At 44.2% G+C, this 25,188-nt stretch overlaps 1 protein-coding gene across 2 annotated transcripts in view; it reads left to right on the top strand.

Annotated features, from left to right (window-relative positions):
• KATNAL2 (katanin catalytic subunit A1 like 2) overlaps positions 1 to 25,188 on the top strand; it is a 296,579-nt gene that overhangs the window by 183,348 nt on the left and 88,043 nt on the right. The window contains exons 10-12 of one of the 2 annotated variants that reach the window (XM_029580510.1): positions 6,594 to 6,657; positions 7,419 to 7,531; positions 20,948 to 21,039. In XM_029580510.1, coding sequence (XP_029436370.1) covers positions 6,594 to 6,657; positions 7,419 to 7,531; positions 20,948 to 21,039 — 269 coding nt within the window. Of the gene's footprint in view, positions 1 to 6,593; positions 6,658 to 7,418; positions 7,538 to 20,947; positions 21,040 to 25,188 lie in introns of both variants that reach the window. The other variant, XM_029580502.1, reaches the window with a different exon arrangement.

Here is a 25,188-nt window from a genome sequence, read left to right as displayed (position 1 = left end):
AATTGTCAGATTTTATCAGACAAGCGGTACTCCAGGCCCTGAAGGAACACACACCTACTCCAGCGACTTCGCCGATGCTGGTTCTTGAACCGATGCCGGTACCTTTGCCGATACCGGTGATTCCACCGAAGCCGGTAACTATACCAATGCCGATGACCCCGTCGATGCCGGTACCCATACCGATGATTCCATCGATTCCATCACCTACAATGATTCCAGTTACGGTGATGCCCACACGACCACCAAAGATACCAACACCATCATCAATTCCACCACCGTCACCATCGATGCCAATCTCTCCCGGGGACCCAGGACGTCCGGAAATGGTTCTCTACCAACTTCTGATGAAGAGATTCGATGAGGTGGTCGGTGCACTTCCTCCCAAACCGGGAAAAGAACACCTGGAGGACTCACCATTGGAAGATCCACAACCAGGACCTTCAGGAATTCCTAGACCGCCTAGAACTTTCACAATCTCTCTACCTGGACAGGATCCATATGATACCTGGAGTGATACTCACTCAGATACTTCATTTGAAACTTTCATGTTGGATCCTTCCCCATCGGATTCAAGGAAGAAATCTCCACCGGAAGATTTCTCATTCACAACCTTTATCCAAGAAATGGATGACACCATCCCATTCGCCTTGGTCACAGAGCAAGATGTAAGGTAAGAAACATTGGAGGTTCTTCAATTTGTAGACCCTCCAAAACAAGTGGTAGCTATTCCAATCCATGATGTGCTTCTGCAATTACAACATCGAATTTGGGAGCATCCATGCTCAGTACCAGCTATTAACAAAAGAATGGACACTACATATTTGGTCCAGTCTGCTCCTGGCTACCAAAAATCACAGCTTCCTCACCAGTCAGTAGTGGTAGAGTCTCCGCAGAAGAAGTCCAAGAGGATTAGACCACATTCCTCAAATCCCCCAGGAAACGATCACAGATTTTTAGATTCCCTGGGGCGCAAAGTCTATCAAGGGGCCATGTTGAATTCCAGGATATCTTCATATCAATTATACATGACCCAGTACCAAAGAAATTTGTGGAAGCAAATGCAGGACTTTATTCCATCACTTCCATCACAATATCAGGAAGCAGCCCAAATGATCATTCTTAAAGGGCTAGAAGCAGGCAAACACGAGGTCCGTGCGGCCTATGATGGTTTCGAGACAGCTTCCAGAGTGGCGGCATCGGGTATAAGTGCCAGACGTTGGGCATGGCTTAAAGCCTCGGATCTCAGGCCTGAGGTCCAGGACAAGTTAGTAGATCTCCCATGTCTTGGAGATAACCTCTTCGGGTCCAAAGTACAAGATGCAGTTGCTCAATTAAAAGATCATACAGAAACCTTAAGACAGCTTTCTTCAATCCTGCAGGATCCACCTACGCAGCCAATTCGTAGGCCGCAAAGGAAGGATTCTAGAAGACCTTTCTATAGACAGAGGCGGTATTACCCCCCTACATCTAGAAGCAGGTCTGCTAGGCTGCAACAAAGGGCTCAGCCCAGACAGCCTAGACCATCCAGACCGCAACCTCCACCACAGACTGGGCCGGCTGCTGGTTTTTGAGGCCATTTCCAGGGAACACAGCTATCTCTCCAATCCTCATCCAGAGCTTCTGGTAGGAGGTCGAGTATCCTCCTTTTACACCCATTGGGTTCAAATAACAACAGACCAATGGGTACTTGCAATCATATCTCGAGGTTACCAACTCAATTTCCTCTCAATTCCAACAGATTCTCCTCCGAAACCTCTTTCTCTCAGCGAAAATCACATAATCCAATTGCAAGTAGAATTATCCACCCTTCTGAAAGCCAGGGCTGTAGAGCCAGTGCCCCGGACTCAGCAGGGCAGAGGATTCTATTCCCGTTATTTCCTCATTCCAAAGAAAACCGGAGGCCTACGTCCTATCCTAGACCTCAGAAATCTCAACAAGTTTCTGAAAAAAGAAAAGTTCAGGATGGTGTCTTTAGGCACTATGCTTCCACTTCTTCAAACAGGAGATTGGCTTTGTTCTCTTGATCTTCAAGATGCTTACGCTCACATTCCAATATTCCTTCCTCATCGCAAGTATCTGCGCTTCATGGTAGGTCATCGACATTCCCAGTACAGAGTACTACCATTCAGACATTTGGTAAATACTCTGCTCCCAGAGTATTTACCAAATGTCTGGCAGTAATAGCAGCACACTTGCACAAGGAAAGTGTCCATGTCTTTCCATACTTAGACGACTGGCTAATCAGAAGTCAATCTCAATAAGGAGCTCTAACTTCTCTTAGTCGAACAATTACTCTACATCACACCATGGGCTTTCTCATCAATTATCAAAAGTCCCATCTTACTCCATCTCACCTGCTTCAATTCTTTGGAGCAGAATTGAACACCATCCTCTCAAAGGCCTTTCTACCCGAGGATCGAGCAGAAAAACCTTCCCTACTGGCAAACTCGATTCACTCAAAGAAACAAGCATCAGCTCATCAGTTTCTAACCTTACTAGGCCACATGGCCTCCACAGTTCATGTCACTCCTATGGCAAAGCTCGCCATGAGAGTAACCCAATGGACATTATGATCACAAGGGATCCAAGCCATTCAACCACTGTCCTCTCCAATTCAAGTAACCCACCAACTACGTTTATCTCTACTTTGGTGGGCGAACAAGGACAATTTGCGCAAGGGCCTTCCCTTCCAACAACCAGTCCCACAGATAACTTTAATTACAGATGCATCCACCTTGGGTTGGGGAGCTAACATAAACAATCTCCAAACCCAAGGTACTTGGACAAAACTCGAAGCAGCATTTCAAATCAATTTCCTGGAACTTCAAGCTATACGTTATGCGCTGCATGCGTTCAAGGACTGCCTTTCACACAAGACTGTTCTGATCCAAACGGACAACACAGTAGCCATGTGGTACATCAACAAACAGGAAGGTAAGGGCTCGTATCTCCTTTGTCAAGAAGCTGCACAGATTTGGGACTGGGCCCTAACACACTCAATGTTTCTCCGGGCCACTTTTCTGGCAGGCATTCACAACGTAGTGGCAGATTGACTCAGTTGTCAGTTCCAACCACACGAATGGTCCCTGGATCCCTTAGTAGCGACCAGGATATTCAACGTTGGGGACAACCAACAATAGTCATCTTTGCGTCACATCTGAATCACAAAGTGGACAGATTCTGTTTTCTACACAAACAAAAAAACCAGCCATCCAAGGACACCTTTGCTCGCCCTTGGAACTCAGGCCTTCTATACGCGTATCCTCCGATACCGCTCATAACCAAAACTTTAGTGAAGCTGCAACAGGACAAGGGGGTCCATGATACTCATAGCCCCATATTGGCCTCGACAAGTATGGTTTCCCACACTTCTAGACCTCTCGATCAGAGATACAATTCGCCTGGGTGTAGCTCCCACTCTCATAACTCAGGATCAGGGTCAGTTGCGCCATCCCAACCTTCAATCCCTATCCCTGACAGCATGAATGTTGAAAGCTTGATTTTACAACCACTCAGTCTTTCAACCAATGTATCTCAAGTGCTTATAGCGTCACGTAAACCTTCAAAACGAAAGAACTATTCTTCGAAATGGAAAAGGTTTACTTTGTGGTACAGGCAAAAGAGTATTTATCCCTTCTTCTGCCCTACAACTTCTCTATTAGACTACTGATGCCATCTTTCAGACTCTGGTCTCCAGACTTCGTCTGTTGGAGTACATTTATGTGCAATCTCAGCTTACCATAACAAGATGAGAGATGCACCATTATCCATACAACCGCTTGTCAGCAGGTTTATAAGAGGTTTAACTCAACTTAAATGACCAATTCGGCCACCAGTCACAGAATGGGACCTGAATCTGGTCTTAACAAGACTCATGCATTCTCCTTTCGAACCCATGAATTCCTGTGTTGTTAAATTTCTCACATGGAAGACTATCTTTCTCATAGCCATTACATCAGCTAGAAGAGTTAGTGAGTTACTAGCACTTGTCTCGTACTCACCATACACAAAATTCCTACATGACAGAGTGGCTCTCCGTACACATCCAAAATTTCTCCCCAAGGTAGTTATGGAAATCCACTTGAACCAATCCATAGTTTTACCCACATTATTTCCAAGACCTCATTCTCACCAAGGAGAACGGGCCTTGCATACCTTGGACTGTAAACTCGCACTGGCATTTTACTTAGACTGCACTGCAGTCCACCAGAAATCCACTCAGCTCTTTGTATCTTATGATCCAAACAAACCAGGTAAAGCAGTGGTTAAATATACTCTATCCAATTGGCTAGTAAATTGCATACAGTTTTGCTATGAAAAAACAGGCCTTCCTCTCCAAGGGCAAGTAAAGGCAGATTCAGTAAGGGCAATGTCAACCTCAGTAGCACACTATCGTTCAGTGCCAATCCTTGACATATGTAAAGCAGCATCATGGAGTTCTCTTCACACCTTGCAGCTCATTACTGTTTGGACAAACAAGGACGACAAGATTCAGCATATGGATAATCTGTCTTAAAGAACTTGTTTCCAGTTTAATCCCAACTCCTTCTACATCCAACCTGCTGTGATCTTCGGCTGCCTCATTTTCACCAACAATACTTCACTGTTGCTTCACTACAAAATGACTCAGCCTCTAGCTTGCTAATCACCCATATGTGAGGACTAGCATCCTGCTTGTCCTGGGATAAAGCAAAATTGCTTATCTTGTAATAGGTGTTATCTCAGGACAGCAGGATGTAGTCCTCACGAAACCCACCCGCCACCCTGCGGATTTGGGTCTCTTATGTTTTATTATTTTCTTTTTGCTAACGCTTATTGCTACATATGAGACTAGAGAGAGACTCCTGTGGCAGAGAATATCATGGCATGCTGGGCATGCTCAGTGGCCTCACAGGGCCAGTCAAAAGTTTCTAGAAACTTTGACAGAAAGTTTTCCTGCAATAGGGCTCCGTCAGTGACGTCACCCATATGTGAGGACTACATCCTGCTGTCCTGGGATAACACCTATTACAAGGTAAGCAATTTTGCTATTCCTTCAGTTCTAGTTTGCACCAGGGGGTGGGTTTAAAGTTTTCTGTGCCAGTGATCTTCATTGGAGTGACTGCAATTATGGTTTTCTTGGATTGGTGTTCCAGGTGTTGACCAGTGTGATGACATTGTTTAGTGAGCCAGCTGTATATACTGAATACACCAAAAAACAGGGAGCCATTGTAAGGCAGATAATACAAAACTGATATGTTCTCTTAAAATGGTGCCAGAAAGAATTCTGGTGCCCAAATATTGATTAAGATGGAGATGTCAAATAGATCTATTAGGAAGATCTTCAAATAGGTTATTACAGTTATTCAGTCAACTCATAATCACTGCCTGGATTACTGAAAAAAAATCATTAGTGTTTAAATAGAAATGATTTTATTTAATGTATTGAATTATTTTTCACTCAACGCACATTTAAGCTCTGGAATTCATTACCAGAGGATGTGGTTAAGGAAGTTAGTGTAGCTGGGTTTAAAAAAGGTTTGGATAAGTTCCTGGAGGAGAAGTCCATAAACTGTTGTTAATCAATAGGGAATAACCACTGTTGCTGGCATTAGTAGCATGGGATTTATTTAATTTTTGGGTACTTGCCAGGTACTTGTGACTTGGATTAGCCACTGTTGGAAACAGGATACTGGGCTTGATGGATCCTTGGTCTGACCCAGTATGGCATATGTTATGTTCTTATGTTCAGCATGAAAAAAGTACTTTTTGAAATATTGGTTATATATTTATCCAGTTTTAAACCCGCATTTAATTCCAAGACTACATATAGAATTCCTAGATAATAATTACCCCTCTAAAGACAAAAGAGATTTTCAGAAATTCACTGGGGGAATAGCCAAGCCACAGAACTTCTGTTTTATTAGGATTTAAACAAACATTATTCCTTGAAAGCTAGTCCCAGATTTCATTCATGCGTTTATTAATAGAAGGATTACTTGGAGCCTTAATACAGAGAATGACCAGCAGGATATTATCCATATAACAAAAGAGCTGAAATTCAAGTTCAGTGAGGTCATAAATATAGATTGAAAAGTAATGGGGAGATCACTGACCCTTGAGGTAACCCACATTTAAGGGAATGGAATTGAGATAGAAAATTACCCAACATTACAGACTGAGTATGGCCATTCAGAAATGAGCCGAAGCAATGTGGGACTGCTTCTTCATAAGTGAAAGATTTATAGATTCTGGATGAGTACAGTGTTGTAAAAATGCACTGGTTCCAGGACAGATCTCTGTGGCACTCCACTATTCTCCTTTCTCTATTGAGAAAATTGATAATTTAGCCTTACTCCATTCCATTAAGAGTTAATTATCCTATTTTCTACATGCACGTGCCTGGTGCTTGAATAGCAGGGAGTTTTCCTTTAAGAAAATATCAAATGTTGTTTTATAAATGACTTCTAGTTTTTCTCTGCAGTAATAATCATATACATTAGAATGCACTATGCTTTTCTGTATAAGATTCCATGTTTACACTGAACGACATGGGAAATAGTATTTTTATAATTTATACTTTGTTTTTTAAGTGACTTTTTTGTTTTTCCCAGTATCCACAGCTGTTTACTGGAATACTTTCCCCTTGGAAAGGATTATTGCTTTACGGGCCACCAGGTAAGATAGTTTCTCAGCTTTGCTGATATAAAGAGTACGATAGTGTTTTGATAATAAATTCATCTAAAAGTGCATTTTGAGGCATGAAGTGAAGTTGGATGTCTTCTACCACATTTAGGCCTGGATTCTCTAAGGTCACAGACCTTAGAGAATCCGGCGGTAACGGGGGTGGGCAGTCCTGCGATAGCCAGCAGTGATTGCACTTCTGGGGTTCGATTGCTGCCGGCTTTTATGGTGTAGTTATTCGGCGCGAAACTGGCGGTGATAAGGAATCTTACCTTTCACCGCCAGCGATGTGTCCGCAGCGTCGGCCCTGGTGCCGCCCTGACTCCTCCTCTTTCGGGGCCGACTCCGCCCCGAGCTAGCTATCGCACGTGAAAAGGGACTTTTCGCGTGTGAAAGCGTTAGAGAATGACCCCCTTAGTTCCTTAATTCCAGTGTAATTCATATCCTGAAGTGTTGTATATTGCTTATTAAGTAGGTACTTACGGTGTGCAGGGCTAAGAGCCCTGGAAGATTACTAATACCTTTTGAGGAGCTGTAGCAGGATGCACGCTGTTGCCCCAATGACCAGTAGTCTTCCCTGACACATGCAGGATTGCTATGAATTTTTGGAAGATTAAGTGGATGGGGTTTACTGTTTGAAGTTTAAAGAATTACACAGTAAAATTAAACTTAATTACAATTATAATTTCTCTTTTACTGTTGAATATACAATAGATATTTATATTTTTAACAAACTCTGGATCTCACTGTTGTAGGTACTGGAAAGACATTGCTTGCCAAGGCTGTTGCCACTGAATGCAACACAACATTTTTTAACATTTCAGCGTCTACCATCGTGAGCAAGTGGAGAGGAGACTCAGAAAAGCTGGTGCGGGTATGATTCTTTAACTTTAGCATATTAGGTGTGTATCGTAGGGTTCTAGCCAACATTTTGCAAATAGAGAGCTATGAATGAAAAATGTAATTTTCATCAGAGACTTGTTCTCTTTCTTATTCTTTTTCTAACGTGCCATGGTTTGTGAATTATTAGCATTCAGGTAGAATAAATTACTTATACGTATTTCTAGGTAAAGACAAACTTTGTAGTACTAAAGGCGATGCTGTAACATGCATATAATTGTTTTTTAAGTATATTTACTTGTGTAACCCCCTTTCATGTCCTCATTCTGAAGAAGGGGCTCCAGGTGTAGATTTGTTCTGAGATGGGGGATCCTGAAGATTTATTCTCTTGGATTTGAATTACAGTCTCCACATACAGGATGATGTAATTGTTGAAAGGTTTACTGCAATAAAACTACTGTGGTAAACAATGGGGTACATTTTAAAAGACAGCGCGCGCGTAGCCGCGCATATCTTATAAAATCCAGGGTTGGCGCGCGCAAGGGGGGGTGCACATTTGTGCAACTTGCGCGTGCCAAGCCCTGTGCGCACTGCCCATTCCCTCCGAGGCCACTTCGAAATCGGAGCGGCCTCGGAGGGAACTTTCCTTCTACACCCCTGCACCTTCCCCTCCCTTCCCCTACCTAACCCACCCTCCCGGCCCTATCTGGAGCCCCCCCCCCCCCCCCCCCCACCTTTATCTGAAAAGTTACTACAGCCTCCGGGCAGTAGTAACTTACGCGCACCGGCGCAGCAGGCCCCAACACAGGCCACTGTGTCGGGGATCTCGGCCATGCCCCCGGACCGCCCACACGCCCCCAAACACGCCCCCGATCTGAAACCAAGCCCCTGGCCATGCCCCCGACCGCCCCTTTTTGCAAGCCCCGGGACTCACGCTCGTCCCGTGGCAAAATAGGCTCGGCTCGCGCAGGGGTTTTTTAAAAGGGTTATGCGCGTACCTTATGCACGTAACCCTTTTAAAATCCGGCCCAATATGTCTACTTGGTGATGAATCTGTATCTTCCTTCTAACATTCACCAACAACACCAACAGGATCTCCTTGCTTCTCTATTGCAGCTTCTCCTGTGGGCAGGTTTTGGGAATTCTTATATCTCTTAGGATACCCCTTGGTACCTGTTATCCATGGCTGCACTCTGCTTCTCAGCAGGAAAGTTTATGTTCCTTTCTTCCTCCTTTTACATACATTGAGTGGACATCAAGTCTTTTCTCCCCTGGCATGTAGTGCCTGTTGGCATTGAGGTAGATCTTAAAAACATACGCGCGCGCGAACAAAAGTACACCGGATTGTATAAGATACGCGTGTAGCCGCGCGTATCTTATAAAATCCGGGGTCGGCACGTGCAAGGCTGCGCAAAATCGGCAGCCTACGTACGCCGAGCTACGCAGCCTGCCTCCGTTCCCTCCGCGTCCCCCCACCTTCCCCTCCCTTCCCCTCCCTTCCCCTATCTACCCCACCCCCCAGCCCTACCTAAATCCCCCCCCCTACCTTTTGTTGTGCAAGTTACGCCTGCTGGAAGCAGGCGTAACTTGCTCGCGCCACCTCAGCATCCCCCGGCACAGGCCGCAGTGCCAGGGGACTCCGGACCGCCCTCCCGGCCCGCCCCCGAACTATCACCATGCCCCCGGACCCACCCCGGATCGCCCCCTGACCCCGGACACGCCCCCAGACACGCCCCCTCCCGCCCCTTTTACGAAGCCCCAGGACTTACGCACGTGCCGGGGCTTTGCGCGTGCTGGCGGCCTATGCAAAACAGGCATGCGAGTGCCCTGCGCACGTAAATCCGGTAGGATTTATGTGCGCAGGGCTTTTAAAATCTAGCCCATTGTGTACACAAACTAGAGAAGTCAGTATAGAAGCACCTTTTTCCTTGGCAAAATCACAGCAGGCTGCTGTCTGAGTTCCAGGTTCCTTTCTGGCATCCCAGAAATAGACCTCTCGTGCTCAGATGTAGCTCTCACCCCTAGAATTGTTTTCTCAGGGAAGGAGAGATTCCTATCTTCCACTACACTGAGCACTCTCAATTCTCAGTCCTCGACCCTAGGACTGCAAAGAAAATAGAAATGGAAAGCTTTAGAATTGTTTTCCCTTCCTTAACAATTTGGAGAGATGAAAATAGGTTTGCAGCTGCTTCCCTACACACAACAACTGCATGCTGTCTGTGTCCCTCCCTGCACATACTGACTGCAGAGGAAGAAAGACTGACTCACTCTAGATTACTGCATTCCGTTTTACAGCACAATCCATAATGCAACCTTCTAAAGGGGTGCTCTTATGAATGGATCATACCATTTCCTTGCAACTAAAATATGTCCTGTATAAGGGGGCCACATTATTTAGTGGCAGAATCTAAGGAATCCCTATACTTTAACATGTACGACTAGATATACTAAGCACTTTGCTCATAGACACCTAATGGGGAAAACTCTTGAGTACATTTGGCCCATAAGTATAGTTGGCCTACTGTTGCCTGACATCCCTCTCCAGCTCATCCAGTTTAGCTTTCATATGGCACATGCCATTGACCCTAACAGAGTATCTAATGATCTCAAATCCACACCTTCCATCTTACTCTTCTTGTATCTACTGCCTTTGACATCTTCTCCTTTTCTTTCTTCACCATCTCAGCCTTGACATCTCTGCCCTTCTGTTTCTCTTTCTACCTCCCCAGTTAACACTACACTGTGTCTTCCTTATTGTCTCTTTACCTATCCGACTTCCTCCAAACTCTTTGCCAGTTCTTGTCCTCATTCCTCTTTCCAGTCATTCGTTAGGAGGCATTGTCCATTCTTTCACCTGTAATAGCATCTCCTCCTTGGGGCACCTTGATATATCCAAGTCATCCTGACCTTCTTCTATCTGACTCTGTCATGTTCACCAAGATAAACCCCTACTGCCTGAAAATAAATGATGACCTAATCTCTCTTCCGCTTTTCTGTCAAGAAGTGCAGAATTATCCTCCTGATAATCTAGGACTATTGATTAGGCATTACAATCTACAACTCCTCTTTATCTCTCAACTCCTCCTGCCTTTGCAAATCTCACTATCCAAAATATAACCAAGATTCACTCCTTTTTCCTCTTTCAATGACTAAAAGGCTAATCCATATCCTGATTATTTCTCCTTGACTGCTATAATCTTCTAACAGTAACAATGAGGCTGATATTCAAAAGATCTAGATGCCTAATTTTGAATTAGGTGTTTAGATCATCCTAAATTAAAATTCTCCCTCGCTAAGCACCTAATTTAGATGCCTAAACTTCAGAAAAACAATAGCTGGCCTAAATTTAGGTACTTTGATTTTAGGGTCTTAAAATTAAAGTAAGGATGAAAATTGGTTGAAAATAGGCTCCTAAATTAGTCCCCTAAATTGAGCCACTTAGCATTTTCTGAATATTGCCCTCATAATAACATAATAAATGATGGCAGAAAAAGATCAAATTAGCCCATCCAGTATGCCTAGTTGAGATTCTTCCACATTGGTTAGATAAGCATACAAAACTCATACACAGTTTAACATCAGTTCTCCCCACTCCCTTGTCTTTTACTTGATCCTTCAATCCCTTTCCTACTACTGCTCTCCATATCAGTCTCAAACATACCCAAAATATGTCAATGTTCTGATCTTGACCACCTCCAGTGGTAGGCCATTTCAGGCCTTGTTATTTTCCTCTTTGATGCTTAGAAGACAGATACTTAATCCAGTACTGAAGTTTCCCTCCATGTTAACACCATGCTTCTAACAATTTCATACAGCCATCAAAACCAGCAAGGCTGTTGTCCAGACATGTGGCTTCCTCATCTTGATGAAGTGCTGCTTTTAACTGCGGTCACTCCATGCATCCTACGCTAGTGTCCTTAGAAGCTCAATGTAGTCTCTTTACCTCCCTCTCCTCACCTTGCAATCCATATAAAAGAGCAGTGGCAAATATCTTACTCTGTCAGGGGTAACAAGGATCAAACCTGTGGCCCCAGTTATTAAAGGCCAGTGGAGCCACAGGCTCAGCAAGAATCCTGTAGAAACTATTTTTCCCTGTCATTTACATCTAAAGAGGGGATTTTGCATTTCTGGAGTCCTCCCCTTACTTTATCCCTATCTTTTTGTGGGCTGTGTCTGAGAGGTATAGGAGTTTGTGGAATTGATGGTTATTGCCTCTCCCCAGAAGGATTGATCAAGAGGTGGTCTTTGCTGCTTGATAGTGAACTGACCAAGAGAAGAGAGTTGTTGAGTTGAAGAGTTTGGAGATTCTGGAAGATTTTTGTATCTTGTATTTTGGACCATTACTGAGAGAAGGGCAAACCCCTTTTATCTCAAAGGGCTGGGTTCTAGATCTTTTGTCTTTGTGACTAGTCAACAGCAGAAGTTGGAGATTTTGAGACTTTGATAAGACTATTTGGAGTTATCTCTCTTGGAAGATCTATTTTTGAACAAGGAGTTTTGTCACTTTTCCAGCCCTTGTTTCATGCTCGAATTACAAAGAGATTACCCTGCCCTCCAAGGGCAAGCGATTCTAGAAGTGGACACTGCTTCAGGTGGCAGAAGAATATCTTGGGAATTTACCATAGACAAGAGAATATGAGTGTTTTTCTTTTGATTCTTCTGATGCTGTTTATAATTTTTTTTTTATTGACCTGGATTCTTATTTCCAAACTTTAAGTAAACTTTATTTTGAACACCATCTTTGAACTACCTGTTTTTTCCCACCTAGTACTTCAAGTGGTTGGACGTTTTTCTCCTCACTAAGGAAACCCTGACTAATGACAAGGAAGATTGTGGTGAGTGTGAATTGGAGTGAATGGGACCACGACCGCACCAAGGGTCCAGGAGGTTAAGCCTCTTCCCCTGCCCCCGCCAGATGCACCCTGGCATTGTAGCTCCCTGGTTTCAATCACCAAGCCAACTGGGGCTCCCACTATATTATTAAATTCACATTTCTTCTTTCTTTCAGTGCTGTGAATGCTTGCATCTCTACTATATCTCATCCCTTGCCTCTTCCTACACCTATACCATCACACTGTACTCTTCAAAGACTTTACTCTTTTCTGCCTTTTTTTGCCTTTTGTACTCCTTCTTGCCTCCAAGCCTTTTCCTTTCCTTATAAACTCCCCCTTCGCCTTGCAGTACATCAGGATCCCTCTCTCATCACTGTCAAGCCCCACCTGAAGGTACATTTCTTAAGGGGAGCCATTTAAAGATTCTCTATGATGTTCACCCATCTGATACTTATAGTCATTTCCCTGATCCCTGCTGAGCTAACTGTGGTTACTGCTGCTGTGACTATACCCTACTGTTGCTTTTTGATCGGTGTGTCACCTTTTCTGTTTATTTAGATTGCGAGCTCTTTGAAATGGGGAACCTCTTTACCTAATCTTCCTGATTGATCTCAGCCATGTGTTGCATCCCTGTATTTATTTCTCAGTTTACCTTGGACAGTATTACATACGCTGGGGCCGATGTAATAAAACCCACGCCACAACAGTGCAATTTTTTGCAACAATTTTTAATACCACGCGTGCTAAAAGCCAGCGGCCCCTCTCAATGTAGTAAGATAATATTATACAAATGAGACCCACGTTAAAAACCTGCGCTAGGTAAATAAACCATGGTGGAAGTCTTTGGACCAAGGATGCTGGGCCTTGGTGTTTCATGGGTGTCACAGGTCTAGCATCCTTGGTCCAAAGATTTTCTCTGTGGTGTGGATGTCTGTGGACCAAGAACACTGAGCCTGACATGATTGCAAGTCCACCCTCGATTAGAGGATCAATATCATCCTTGATTCCTCCTAGGATAAGCAGGATGCTAGTCCTCACACATGGGTGACATCATCGGATGGAGCCCAGCACAGAAAACTTATGTCAAAGTTTCTGGAACTTTGATTGTACATACTGAGCATGCCCAATGCCACGCTTCCATGCGGGGTCCCTCTTAAGTCTCTTTTCTTCCGTGGAACTTTCGCCTAGTGGTTAAGTGACCTGGTGGCTTCTTTTTAAGAAATTGCCTTTGAAAACTTTTCCACTGGTGCCAGTCACCAATCCACCTCAGGGACCCGAGAAAGATTTTGTCAACCCTCCTGTCTCCCAGCTGGTTTTGGCTTCGGCAACGTTCGAGGAGGAGCTGGGTCTAGCTCGTGGTGGAGCGGGTGTTGCATGGCATTGAGCCGGTGGCACCAATGGTGCCAATGCCGGCACTCGCCCTGCAGGAACGGCTCAACATGCTTATTGGTGTGTTACCGATCTAGTTGGCATCTGCTCCTGGGAGGGCGCTGATGCTTCCCCTGACTGATATGGTGCTCATTGCTGGTTCCGAGGAGGAGGAAGCTCCATTGAGGCTGGCAGAGACACCGAGGTCAGCACTCCATACTGCGTTGCCGTGGCCAGCACTGGTACCACCAGTGCCCGTGCCTCTAGACAAAGGCCAAGCACCCAGCCCCTGTGGACTACAGTGAGGATGAGGCCCCTTATGACTCCTGGTGGGACACACTGCAGAATCCTCCTCTGAAGACTCGGAAGGTCTCCCTTCAGAACCGTCATCCTCCAGATGAGTGAAGGAGATCTCCTCCGTAGGACTTGACCTTTGTAGGTTTTGTATGGGTGATGGCTGAGGCCATCCCATTTCATTTAATGACGGAGGAGAATTCCAGACACAAGATGCTGGAAATCCTCCAGTTCGAGGAGGCTCCTAAAGAGATCATGGCAGTCCTGGTGCACGAGATCTTTAAGGAGTTTCTGCTGAGGATCTGGGAACACCTCTTCATGGTACCTCCTGTCAACAGGAAGTTGGATGAGGTTTACCTCGTCCAACAGGTTACCGGATTCAAAAGCATCAGCTGTCACACCAGTTGATAATGGTCGAATCTGCTCTCAGGAAGGTCAAGCACTCTCGGACCCATGCCTCGGCGCCCCCTGGCAAGGATCACAGAGCGATGGATGCTCTTGGGAACAAGGTATTCCAAGGAGTTATGCTCATTGCTCGCATTTCCTCTTATCAGCTCTATATGAGCCAATTCTCACATAACCTCTGGAAGCAGGTGCAAGAGGCGGCTGAGCGAATGCCTCAAAAGCAGCAAGACTCCTTATCTCTGGTGCATCACGGTCTGGAGTGTGGAAAACACAAGGTTCGTTCAACCTACAATGTTTTCGAGACAGCATTGAGAGTCTCTGCAGCAGGAATTGGCACCTTCAGAATGGCATGGCTGCGGGCCTCGGATCTCCGACTGGAGGTATAGGAAAGACTCACTGACTTGCCATGTACAGGAGAGAATCTCTTCAGAAAGAAGGTGAAGGACACGGTGGCCCAGTTACGGGATCACCATGAGACCCTCCAGCAGCTCTCCACCAGCACTTCAGACTCATCCTCCTCAGCCAGGAAGTCTGCAAGGCAGGATCAAAGGAAGTCTTTCTACTGCCAGAGGAAGTACTATCCTCTGGCCCCTTGCTCCCGTTCACAGAGGGTGAGCTTCCATGGCCGTCCCAGGCAACAGAGAGCTCCCAAGCCCCAACTGGCTCCCCAGCCAAATCCTGGGACAGGGTTTTGACTGGATCTTAGGGAGCATGAGCCAGCCACATGTACCCATAATGCTGGCCCCCCCCCCCCCACCCCCTGGTTGAGGGCAGGCTACGGTTCTTTGCAGATCTGTGGCCCAGTATAACCTTGGACCAGTGGGTTCTATCCGTCGTCCATCAACGGTACCAATTGAACCTATTGAGTGTCCCGCTAAATTGCCCTCTATCCCTGATTTGGGGGCCAATAGTGCATCAGGAGGTTCTGCAATGGGATATCTCTGCCCTCTTAATGGCCAAAACGGTCAAACTTGTCCCACCAAGGCAAAGAGGGCAGGGATTCTACTCCCAGTACTTCCTGATTCCAAAGAGAACAGTTGGACTCCATCCCATCCTAGACCTGAGAGCCTTGAACAAGTTTCTCAAAAAAGAAAGTTCAAGATGGTTCCCCTGGGCCCCCTGATTCCCCTCTTGCAAAAAAGGGGACTGGCTATACTCTCTCGATTTATAGGACACATATACTCACATTGAGATCTTCCTAGGTCACAGAAAGTATCTCAGATTTGTGGTGGGAAAATGGCACTTCCAGTACAGAGTGTTGCCATTTGGACTAGCGTTGGCCCCATGTATCTTTACAAAATGTCTGGCCATAGTGGGGGCGCACCTCTGCAGATTGGGAGTGCATGTTTTCCCTTACTTGGACGATTGGCTAATCAAGAGCACCTCTCAGACAGGGGCCGAATGGTCTTTATGCTTGACCACCCGGGTGTTGGAGTCACTAGGGTTTGTCATCAACTACCCAAAATATCTTCTCAGCCTGTCAACTCGATGGGACTTCATAGGAGCCCTTCTAGATACAGCTCACGCAAGAGCCTTCCTGCCGCGATCCAGGGCGGTCACCTTGGCATCCATAGCAGCAATGATTCAATAGAGCCAGCAGGTTTCAGCTCAGCACATGTTGAGACTGTTGGGCCACATGGCCACAACCGTCCATATTACTCCCTTGGCATGCTTACAGATGCGCAGAACCCAATGGACCCTGAGGTTGTAGTGGTGCCAGGCCATGCAGAGCCTCCAAGCTCGCATCTGAGTCATTCTGTCTCTCCAGGACTCTTTGTCCTGCTACCGGGTTCTCTCAATTTTGGAACAGGGAATATCTTTCCAAAATCTCCCTATCCAAAATGCCCTAACCATGGATGCATCCACCTTGGTTTGGGGAGCTCATGTACAGAGGCTCCACACCCAGGGCCTATGGTCTGCCCAGGAAGCACGATATCAGATCAACATCCTGGAGCTCTGGGCGATCAGGTAAATGCTAAGGGCTTTCAGAGATTGGCTGCAACGTGAAGTTCTCTGCACACATTCGCATCTCACTACTGTCTGGATAGGGATAGCCAACATGAAAGTAGGTTCGGCTAGTTTGTTCTTCGGAATCTCTTTGAGGTGTAGAACCCAACTCTCTCTCCTAGGGCCCATTGGTTGGGTTTAGGCTGTCTTCCCCTCTGTTACCAACAGCACTGTGGTTGTTGTGCCCGTTGGCACCTGGTTGGTGCTTGTTGGTCCCCTTTTGTGTTGGAGAGCAGCCTGTAGCTAGGGCTACCATCTTGCTTATCCTAGGAGAAAGCAGATTTGCTTACCTGTAAGAGGTGTTCTCCTATTTTTGTTTTAATTTTTATCGTAATTCTATGTTACGAGACTGAAGAGGAACCCTGTGTGGATGCTTGGTATAGGGCATGCTGGGCTTGCTCAGTATGCACAGTCAAAGTTCCAGAAACTTTGACATAAGTTTTCGGTGCCAAGCTCCATCCAATGATGTTACCCATGTGTGAGGACTAGCATCCTGCTGTACTAGGAGAACACCTGTTACAGGTAAGCATCTCTGCTTTCTTCGTAGAGAGAAAGAATTGCCATGGAGCTCACTCATCTGTCTCCCGCAACCCCATCAGGTTTGTCCTCAGGCAGAATATCTGCTGCCTGCATGCCCTTCTGCGAACAGCTAAGCCAGGGGTCGGGAACCCATGGCTCGCGAGCCAGATATGGCTCTTTTGAGGGCTGCATCTGGCTCGCAGACAAGTGTCGCCATACTTTGCGGTTCCCCGCTGACCCAGCTGCTCCCCGGTCCTCTGCCGCCCGGGCTTAAAATGCTGTCAGCCCGGGCGGAACGCGGCAGGACAGCTGGAGTCAGCGGCACCGGCGTGCTCTCTTCTCCTCCCCCCCCCTCCCCCGCCCGGAAGAGGAAGTGGAGAGCATCGGGTGCCTGCGCGGGAAGAAGAGACCACACTAGCGTGGTCTCTTCTTCCGCGCAGGCACCCGATGCTCACCACTTCCTCTTCCGGGCCGCGGGGGGGAGGAGAAGAGAGCACGCCGACTGGAGTCATCCGGGTGCCTGCGCGGGAGTCATCGGGTGTCAGCCGGGTGCCAGCGCTGGAGTCATCGGGTGCCTGCGCGGGTCTTCCCGCGCAGGCACCCGATGCTCTCCACTTCCTCTTCCGGGCCGCGGGAAGAAGAGAGCACCGGCGTGCTCTCTTCTTCCCGCGGCCCGGAAGAGGAAGTGGAGAACATCGGGTGCCTGCGCGGGAAGACCCGCGCAGGCACGCTAGTGTCCGACGGGAAGAAGACTGCAGCGCGGCTCGGAGGAAAATGAAAATCTTCAACCGCGGCCGATGGGACTCCGCCTTCGCCTCCGCGAGGGCTGAAAATGAAGGAGGTTAGCGTTGGGAGGTGGCTGCTGCTGCCGCGAGTTCCCGGGGGGGGGGGAAGGGGGAGAGAGAGAGTGAATGAGCGAGCAAGCATGTGTGTTTGAGATCCTGTGTGTGTGAGTGAGAGATTGCATGTATGTGAATGATTGAGAGCCTGTATATGTGAAAGAGAGTATGTCTGTGATTGAGATCCTGCCTGTGAGAGAGAGAGCATGAATGTAAGTTTACCATTGGGAACCTGTATGTGTAAGTTTGTAATTGAAAACCTGTTTGTTTGAAAGAGTATGTGTGTATGATTGAGATCCTTTGTGTGTGAGAGAGATCATGTGTATGTATGATTAAGAGCCTGTGTGTATAAGTAAGAGAGAGATCATGTGTGTCTGTGTCTGATTGACAGCTGGGTTAGGTGATGGAGCATGTGAGTATGTGATTGAGAGCCTGTGTTTAAATGAGAGAGAGAGACCATGTGTGTCTGTGTGATTGAGAGCTGATTTAGGTGAGGGAGCATGTGAGTATGTGATTGAGAGCCTGTGTTTAAATGAGAGAGAGAGACCATGTGTGTCTGTGTGTGATTGAGAGCTGATTTAGGTGAGGGAGCATGTGAGTATGTGATTGAGAGCCTGTGTGTAAATGAGAGAAAGAGAGGACATGTTTGTAAGCATGTGAATGAGAGTCTGTGTGTGAGAGAAAAAGACAGCATGTATTTATGTGATTGAAAGCCTGTGTGTGTGTAAGCGTGAAAAGATAGACAGCATGTGTGTAAATGTGTAATTAAGAGCCTATATAAGTGAGAGAGAAAAAACATTTGTATATGTGAGTGACTGAGAGCATGTGTGTATAGGTGTGTCATTGAGAGCCAGTGTGAGAGAGAGCGCTGGTATGTGACTGAGAGAGGAGAAAGTTCCAAGCAAACCACCCCACCTCCTACTAATTCAGAACAATCTCAGGACACCTGGATATCAAACGTTCCCAGGTATGCAGAGCAAAAAAATTTTTGTATCCTTATTATTTTTCATTACTGGATCTTTGTGTCTGCTATTTTGAAATATTTTGTTGGTATCTGGAAATGTTTTATATGAGTTTTTAATTATTGGATATTCCACTCATCAGCTGTTTCGAAATATGTTCTTTTTGTTAGTACAGTTTTACTGCTGATGATTTTATATTTCTTGATTTGTTTTATAAGGATGTGTGATGTTTCTTTTTTCCTTTGTTACACTGCATACAGAGACTCTGGCTTGTTGCAGTTTCCAATTCAGTTTTTGTCTGCATGCTTCTTGTTATGCGTTTTGGTCTCTTTATTCTATGTTAGGTGAGGGACAGCACGTGATTCAGGTGAGGTTTTCTGCTGGCGTGTAGTTTCTGTGTAGGACTCTATAGCAGCCTGACTTGGTCCGTTTTCCTAATAGGAGATGTATTGGTGTCTTAAGGCCTGGTGTAATATTTTCAGAGACTTATTGTACTTTAAAAGTGTGATCTTACATAAAATGCACACATTTACTTGTATTTAGTTTTAAACATATTGTATGGCTCTCATGGAATTACATTTTAAAATATGTGGCGTTTATGGCTCTCTCAGCCAAAAAGGTTCCAGACCCCTGAGCTAAGCCAAATCCTGCTCCTCTCGGACCCTCTTCTCTTCTTCAGCAATAAATCATCTCTCTCTTCCTCTCTGCAAAGCTTCTGCTACTAAAAATTCTTTCACAGATCTGCAAAATGTACCAAAGCATAAAAAAAGAGTACATGATCTATAATTACAACATAGAAGCACCTATACACAGCCACATAAATGCCAGCATTGGATTTACATAAGCTTTAACTTTTTTTCTTGCTCTGACCTAGGCATTACAAAACCCACATTTAAAAAACAGGCACTGAACTGTCTCCCTGCTAACGCTCCCTGCCTGGTAATAGTTTCAGTGCTAAAACCTATATTACATGCCTGAGTAAAGTTAGCATAGACAAACCCAAGCAAAAATTGAGTAAAAACACACTGTTGACTTAGCATGGCTTCTTACATCGGCCCCACTGTCACTACATAGAAGTATATGTACTGTACATATATAAATGCAAATGCGCTCTATACCAAATCTGTTAGGTGTCAATCTCTAGGACGTCCTCCATCCCATGCACTGTGGCACTCTCCGCTTTTGGAGCAGAAGCTGGGTCCAGAAATCAGAGTGATTCCATTTGGGCAGAATGTGTGGAGAGTAGTTGGTAAACCTGTAAATGAGTCAGTGTTATTCCAATGAAAAAAGCAGGCAAAAATGTATTTTGAGTTCAGGTGTTGCCTAGATTGTACTTTCGTAACAATTGTCAATAATGTATATTGCTTAGACCTTTTCTTTCTGGATGTAGTATGTTTAAAATATTATATACTGGATATACATAGATTGGCTTTCAAAACAGTGTATGCAAATCAAGAAATGTATATATGTGTGAGTGTGTATTTATATATTATATATATTATATATATATATTTAGTATATATTTTTTTTAAATTGCCAAATGCCATTAAAACAGGTCTCCAGTTTTTTTTTTTAAAGAAACTTTTCTGATGTTTGTGCAAGGCTGTTACATGGCTTATAGGTTCTATGAGCTCAATTTTCAAAGGGTTTAGGAGCCTAACTTTGGGAGTTAGGCGCTTAAATAGGCCTTTTTGAAAATTTACTTTGGCTGAGTGCCTAATTGTAGGCTCCTGATTTCACTAGGTCCCTAAATTTAGGAGCTTAAAAAGTGGGTAGCTACATGGGCAGAGTTAGGGTAGGTCAAAGTTTAGGAGCTTTAGCACTGATTTTCAGCACTAGGCACCTCACGCAGGTCCTAAATATAGGCAAATGAATAGCAGGTCTGATTTTAGTTGAATTTTCAGCTGGGTGAAATTTAGGTGCTCTCTGCTTGTTGGCTAAAAATCACTTCAGGTTACTGCACTGTAAAAATCCATTAAGAACATGTTTGTCTCAGGCACAGATATCATTTGACAGCGCCTTTCTATTGTCTGCTGATATCAGCTTCTGCAACAATACTCCCACATTCTGCTTTCCATTCTAGAGCAGTTTTCATCTGAAAGCCACTTTCTATGGGTGTCATTGTTATAGTATAATGATCCATATACTCTTTTTAACAGTTTAAATTTCAGTTTTGCTAAAACATTTTTTTTTGTTTATAATCTGCTTTCTGAAACAGGTATTATTTGAACTTGCTCGCTACCATGCTCCTTCTACCATTTTCTTGGATGAGCTGGAGTCTGTAATGAGTCAGAGAGGCGCTGGTTCTGGGTAATTAATAACTTTCTTTGCATTAGAAGAGCTACCATAAGTGTTTCTGATTCTAGAAGTAAATGCAAGAATATTAAGCAATAAGGGAAGCTCAGTAAAACTCTCTCAAATATAATAACTTTTTTTTTTTTAGATGATCAGGAATAATTTGTAACATCACACATAAGTAACACCAATTTTCAAAGTGGACTTAATGCTTCTTAGCTGATTTGAAAATTATCCACCAAATCTACCTGCACGGTTACACCTGCTAAATTGTCTGCACAAATTTTCCTGAAACTTTCTGTGTAAAAATGCTTTTAAATATTAAATATTGTGCACATAAATGAAAAACCCACCCAGATTCTGTCCCCTCCCCAGAACACGTTTCTCAAATAGAGATAAAAGTACACACACAGATCTTATGTGCATACTTTTACCCATATAGCAGGCAGGCAGTTTTATGAAAGGACATTTCTGTGACTAAAGCAGTGCCTTTTAAGTGCCTTTTTAAAATTACCCTCTAAAGCTTTTTATTACTTTCAGAAGAAAGTGGTACCTCTTGTGTGTATGCCTGTGTGTGTGTTTTTCTCCATACAAATTCGTAGATGTGATTATGTGCAGCTAGTTTTGGTAGGATAATATTTAAAGTGAACATGTGAGTGTAAGTTGGCTTTGAAAATTGGTATAACTTATACACATATTTGCTAACACATAATTACCCCCATAATGTTGGTATAAAGATGGCGTTGATGAGATGGACTTTTGTTCATTCAGATATATGTGTATGTTGGAATAAGCATGTTAATAGTCCTAATACTTGAACAACTTTTACACATTTTATATTGATTTCATGATCTAACACGGGGCTGGCACTCAAAACCTTTACTGGCACAGAGGTGGTAAAGCCTACCACTGCTGCCATAGGTCTCGATTCAGGCAAATAGCAAGCAGCACCGGACATGGTGCAGCTGCCACTGTTCTCCTACACCCATCCACTGTCTCTAGGTCCTGGCCTTGGCCAAAGGCCTAAGATACTACGGTAGTAGCCCTATGGGGCCAATATGAAGGAGGCAGTTAGTGAGGAGCCATTAGGAAGGAGCCAGGTGGGGTCTTAGCATTAGGTGCCAATCACAGAAGGCTTCTCAATCACTGCTGACAGGGAAGGGGTAAGGATTTCTGTAGGAATGCTATGGGCCTGAAGTTGCCTGAGGAGTCCATGCTGCATAGAGGAAGGTCAGCTGCGGGTCGGAGAATTGCGTAGGCCGAAGCTGCCTGAGGTATCCTTGCCTTATAAGGTCAGCTGCAGCCAGCTTTGGTGTTTTGGGGACTCTCATTAAGGAAGATCAGCCAAGAGAGGGAAGGAGTATGATTGAGATGTATTTGAATATATGTGAGAGAGTGTGTGTGAGAAAGAGCGTGTGTGTTTGTGTCTGTCTATCTGAGAGATCATGTGTGGGAGACAGTGCATGGGAAAGACAGCATGTGTATGTGTGTGAGCATGTGAGAACCTGTGAGAAAGAGACCACGTATGTGTGTGTGAGAAAGTGGAGAGAGAGCATGGTTGTGTGTCTGTGTGTGTGTGTGTGTGTGTGTATGAGAGCATGTGAGAGAGAGAGAGTGTGTGTATATAAGAGCAAGTGAAGAAAAGAGCATGTTTGTGTGTGAGAGCATGAACATATGTGGGAAAGAGCATTTGTGTATGTGTTTGGGTGATAGCATGAGTGTGTGTGAGCATGTGGGAGAGGGAGAACATGTGTGTGTGTCAGTGAGCATGTCCCCTTCTCACTCCACTATTCCACAACAATCTCACGGTAACTGGAAATCAAAGGTTCCCAGGTACGGAGGGTGAGAAATGTTTAAATCTTTATTAGTTTTAATTATTTGATGTGTCTGTTTTGAAATATTTTATTGGTGTTTTGAAAAATTTTTTAATTTGTGTAGGAGGGGGGTGAAGTCAAGATGGCAGCTTGCTAGGCAGCAGCATTTTCTGGAACTCCTTGCTTCCTTCATTCAATTTTCCTTACGATGGCTCCTAAGAGAAAGGGGAGACCCAGGCAATATCCCTCTTTACCTGAGGTTATCCCCGGCCAGCAAATGCTAGACTCTGTCTTGTAAATACAAAAATAGAAAATCCAAGAAATGGCTGAGAACTGCTAAATATCAAAATACAAAAAATCCAGCTCAAAGAGAAAAGGAAAAATATTTGTTGAAGCTCTGGAGAAACCTCATATAGTGCCACTAGGGGCTAAAAGCTTATATATGTAGCTCTAGAAGGCGCTAGGGCTTTTTAATCATTGGTAACCCAGACCTGATTGTGAACCACAGGACTGGTAACACAAAACACAAATTGTCCTAAGTGGATTTTTTTCACCTATGCATATCATAGCTTCTAAGAAAGAATCATTTAACTCTGGGTTACCAATGATTAAAAAGCCCTAGCGCCTTTTAGAGCTGCATATATAAGCTTTTAGCCCCTAGTGGCACTATATGAGGTTTCTCCAGAGCTTCAACAAACATTTTTCCTTTTCTCTTTGAGCTAGACTCTATCTTGTGCCAACTATCAGAAGAACATAAGGGTTTCGGATCCATTGAGGAGCCATGCAAGGAAGCGTAGGCACTTCTGGACAAGAAAGGTCCCTTGGAGCGTTCCCTTCCACTACAGCCAAGCATTTCCTTTCCTGTCGCGCCAGAGTCGATGCGAGAAAATGATGCAGTTCGCTCTCCGGTAGGGGAAGTTGCAGCTGGAATAGCTTCACTTGGCTCAGAAGAACATTCTGTTGGAAGGAATTCAGAAACGCCAAGTTTGGGCTCTTCTGAGTATGGTGATTTCTCTTCTCCCTCTTTTGAGAATCACTCTCTGCAACCCTTGGTAAGACCAGCTCAAATTTCCTTAGACTCTCTATGATCTGTCCTGGTGAGAGTAGATTCTGCAATTACCAGCTGTGCTTCTGAAATTGGCTTGTTAGTAAAATCGGTTTCTGAACTTAGGGAAGTCCATTCGCAGAGGAATCAAGGAATAGAATCTAGAGTGGGTGATATGGAAAAGTGTGTACAAGAGATCCAAAAAGTAAATTCAGCTTTAATTCAAGATAAGAATTCTATTCATTGGAAGACAGAACAGTTGGAAAACTTCTCAAGGTGTCTTAACCTGTGGTTTCAAAGCTTTCCTAAGCTTCTTGGGACTTCTGTTCGAGACACTCTGAAAAAATATTTTATTGAAGTTCTTGGTTTATCAGCTGATTCTTGTCCACCGATTAATAGAATCTTTTTTCTACTTGTGGGCGGAAGAGAAGATCCCACCAGAACTACCATTAGATGTGTCTGCAAAATTGGAAAGTTCAGCAGAAGAGGTTGTGGAAAGACAGACTCTTTTGGTATCCTTTGTGTTTGAGCAGAACTTGAACATGATTTTTAAATTGTATTTTCACAAAGCCCAAACCCATTTCTATGGGAACCGTATCTGGATTTAACCAGATGTAGTTAAAACTACCCAAGAGAGGAGAGAACTTTTTCTTGCAAAACGTCAGAAAGTAGTTTCTTTAGGTGTCACTTTTTTTCTCAGATATCCTTGTAAATGTATTGTTTCATATGCTGGAAATAGATATTATTTCTTCCATCCTGATCAGCTTCATTTCTTCTTAGATCAGAAGAAATCTCCTTGGCTAGCAAAGCTCTTTTAGTTAAAGTGTATATTCTCTGATTTATAGCAAGTTATTGCTTTTTCTTTTTCTTTAAGTGTTACTTGTGTCTCCCTTGCCTTTATTGTCCTCCCCTCTTTATTGTGGTCCAGGACTATTTAGGAGATGATACGTTTTCTTGTAATTTGTTTTCTTTTTTGTTTTGTATTTTTATTCTTCTGCCTTTTTTTGTCATGTTTATAGCATTGTAATTAATAAAATATTATAAATAATTTAAAAAACTTGTGTATCAGTTTTTTATTTATTGGATGTCATTCTATTTGTCTACCGTTTAGAAATATTAATTTTTTATATTGGTATGGTTTTACGATTATGATTGATGTTTTATTTTTCTTAATTTTATTGTTTGTTTTATGAGGAATGGTAATGGTTTTCCATTGTTGTACTTCATATGGAGTCAGACTTGTTGCAGTTTCCAGTTTAGTTTTGGTCTGCATGTTTCTATTTATACTTGTTTATGGTCACTTGA

This window comes from Rhinatrema bivittatum, chromosome 1, assembly GCF_901001135.1.
Source record: "Rhinatrema bivittatum chromosome 1, aRhiBiv1.1, whole genome shotgun sequence".
NCBI classification, from domain to species: domain Eukaryota; kingdom Metazoa; phylum Chordata; class Amphibia; order Gymnophiona; family Rhinatrematidae; genus Rhinatrema; species Rhinatrema bivittatum.
Note: the sequence above shows the minus strand (reverse complement) of the source record. Positions and strands in the feature narration are given on the sequence as shown.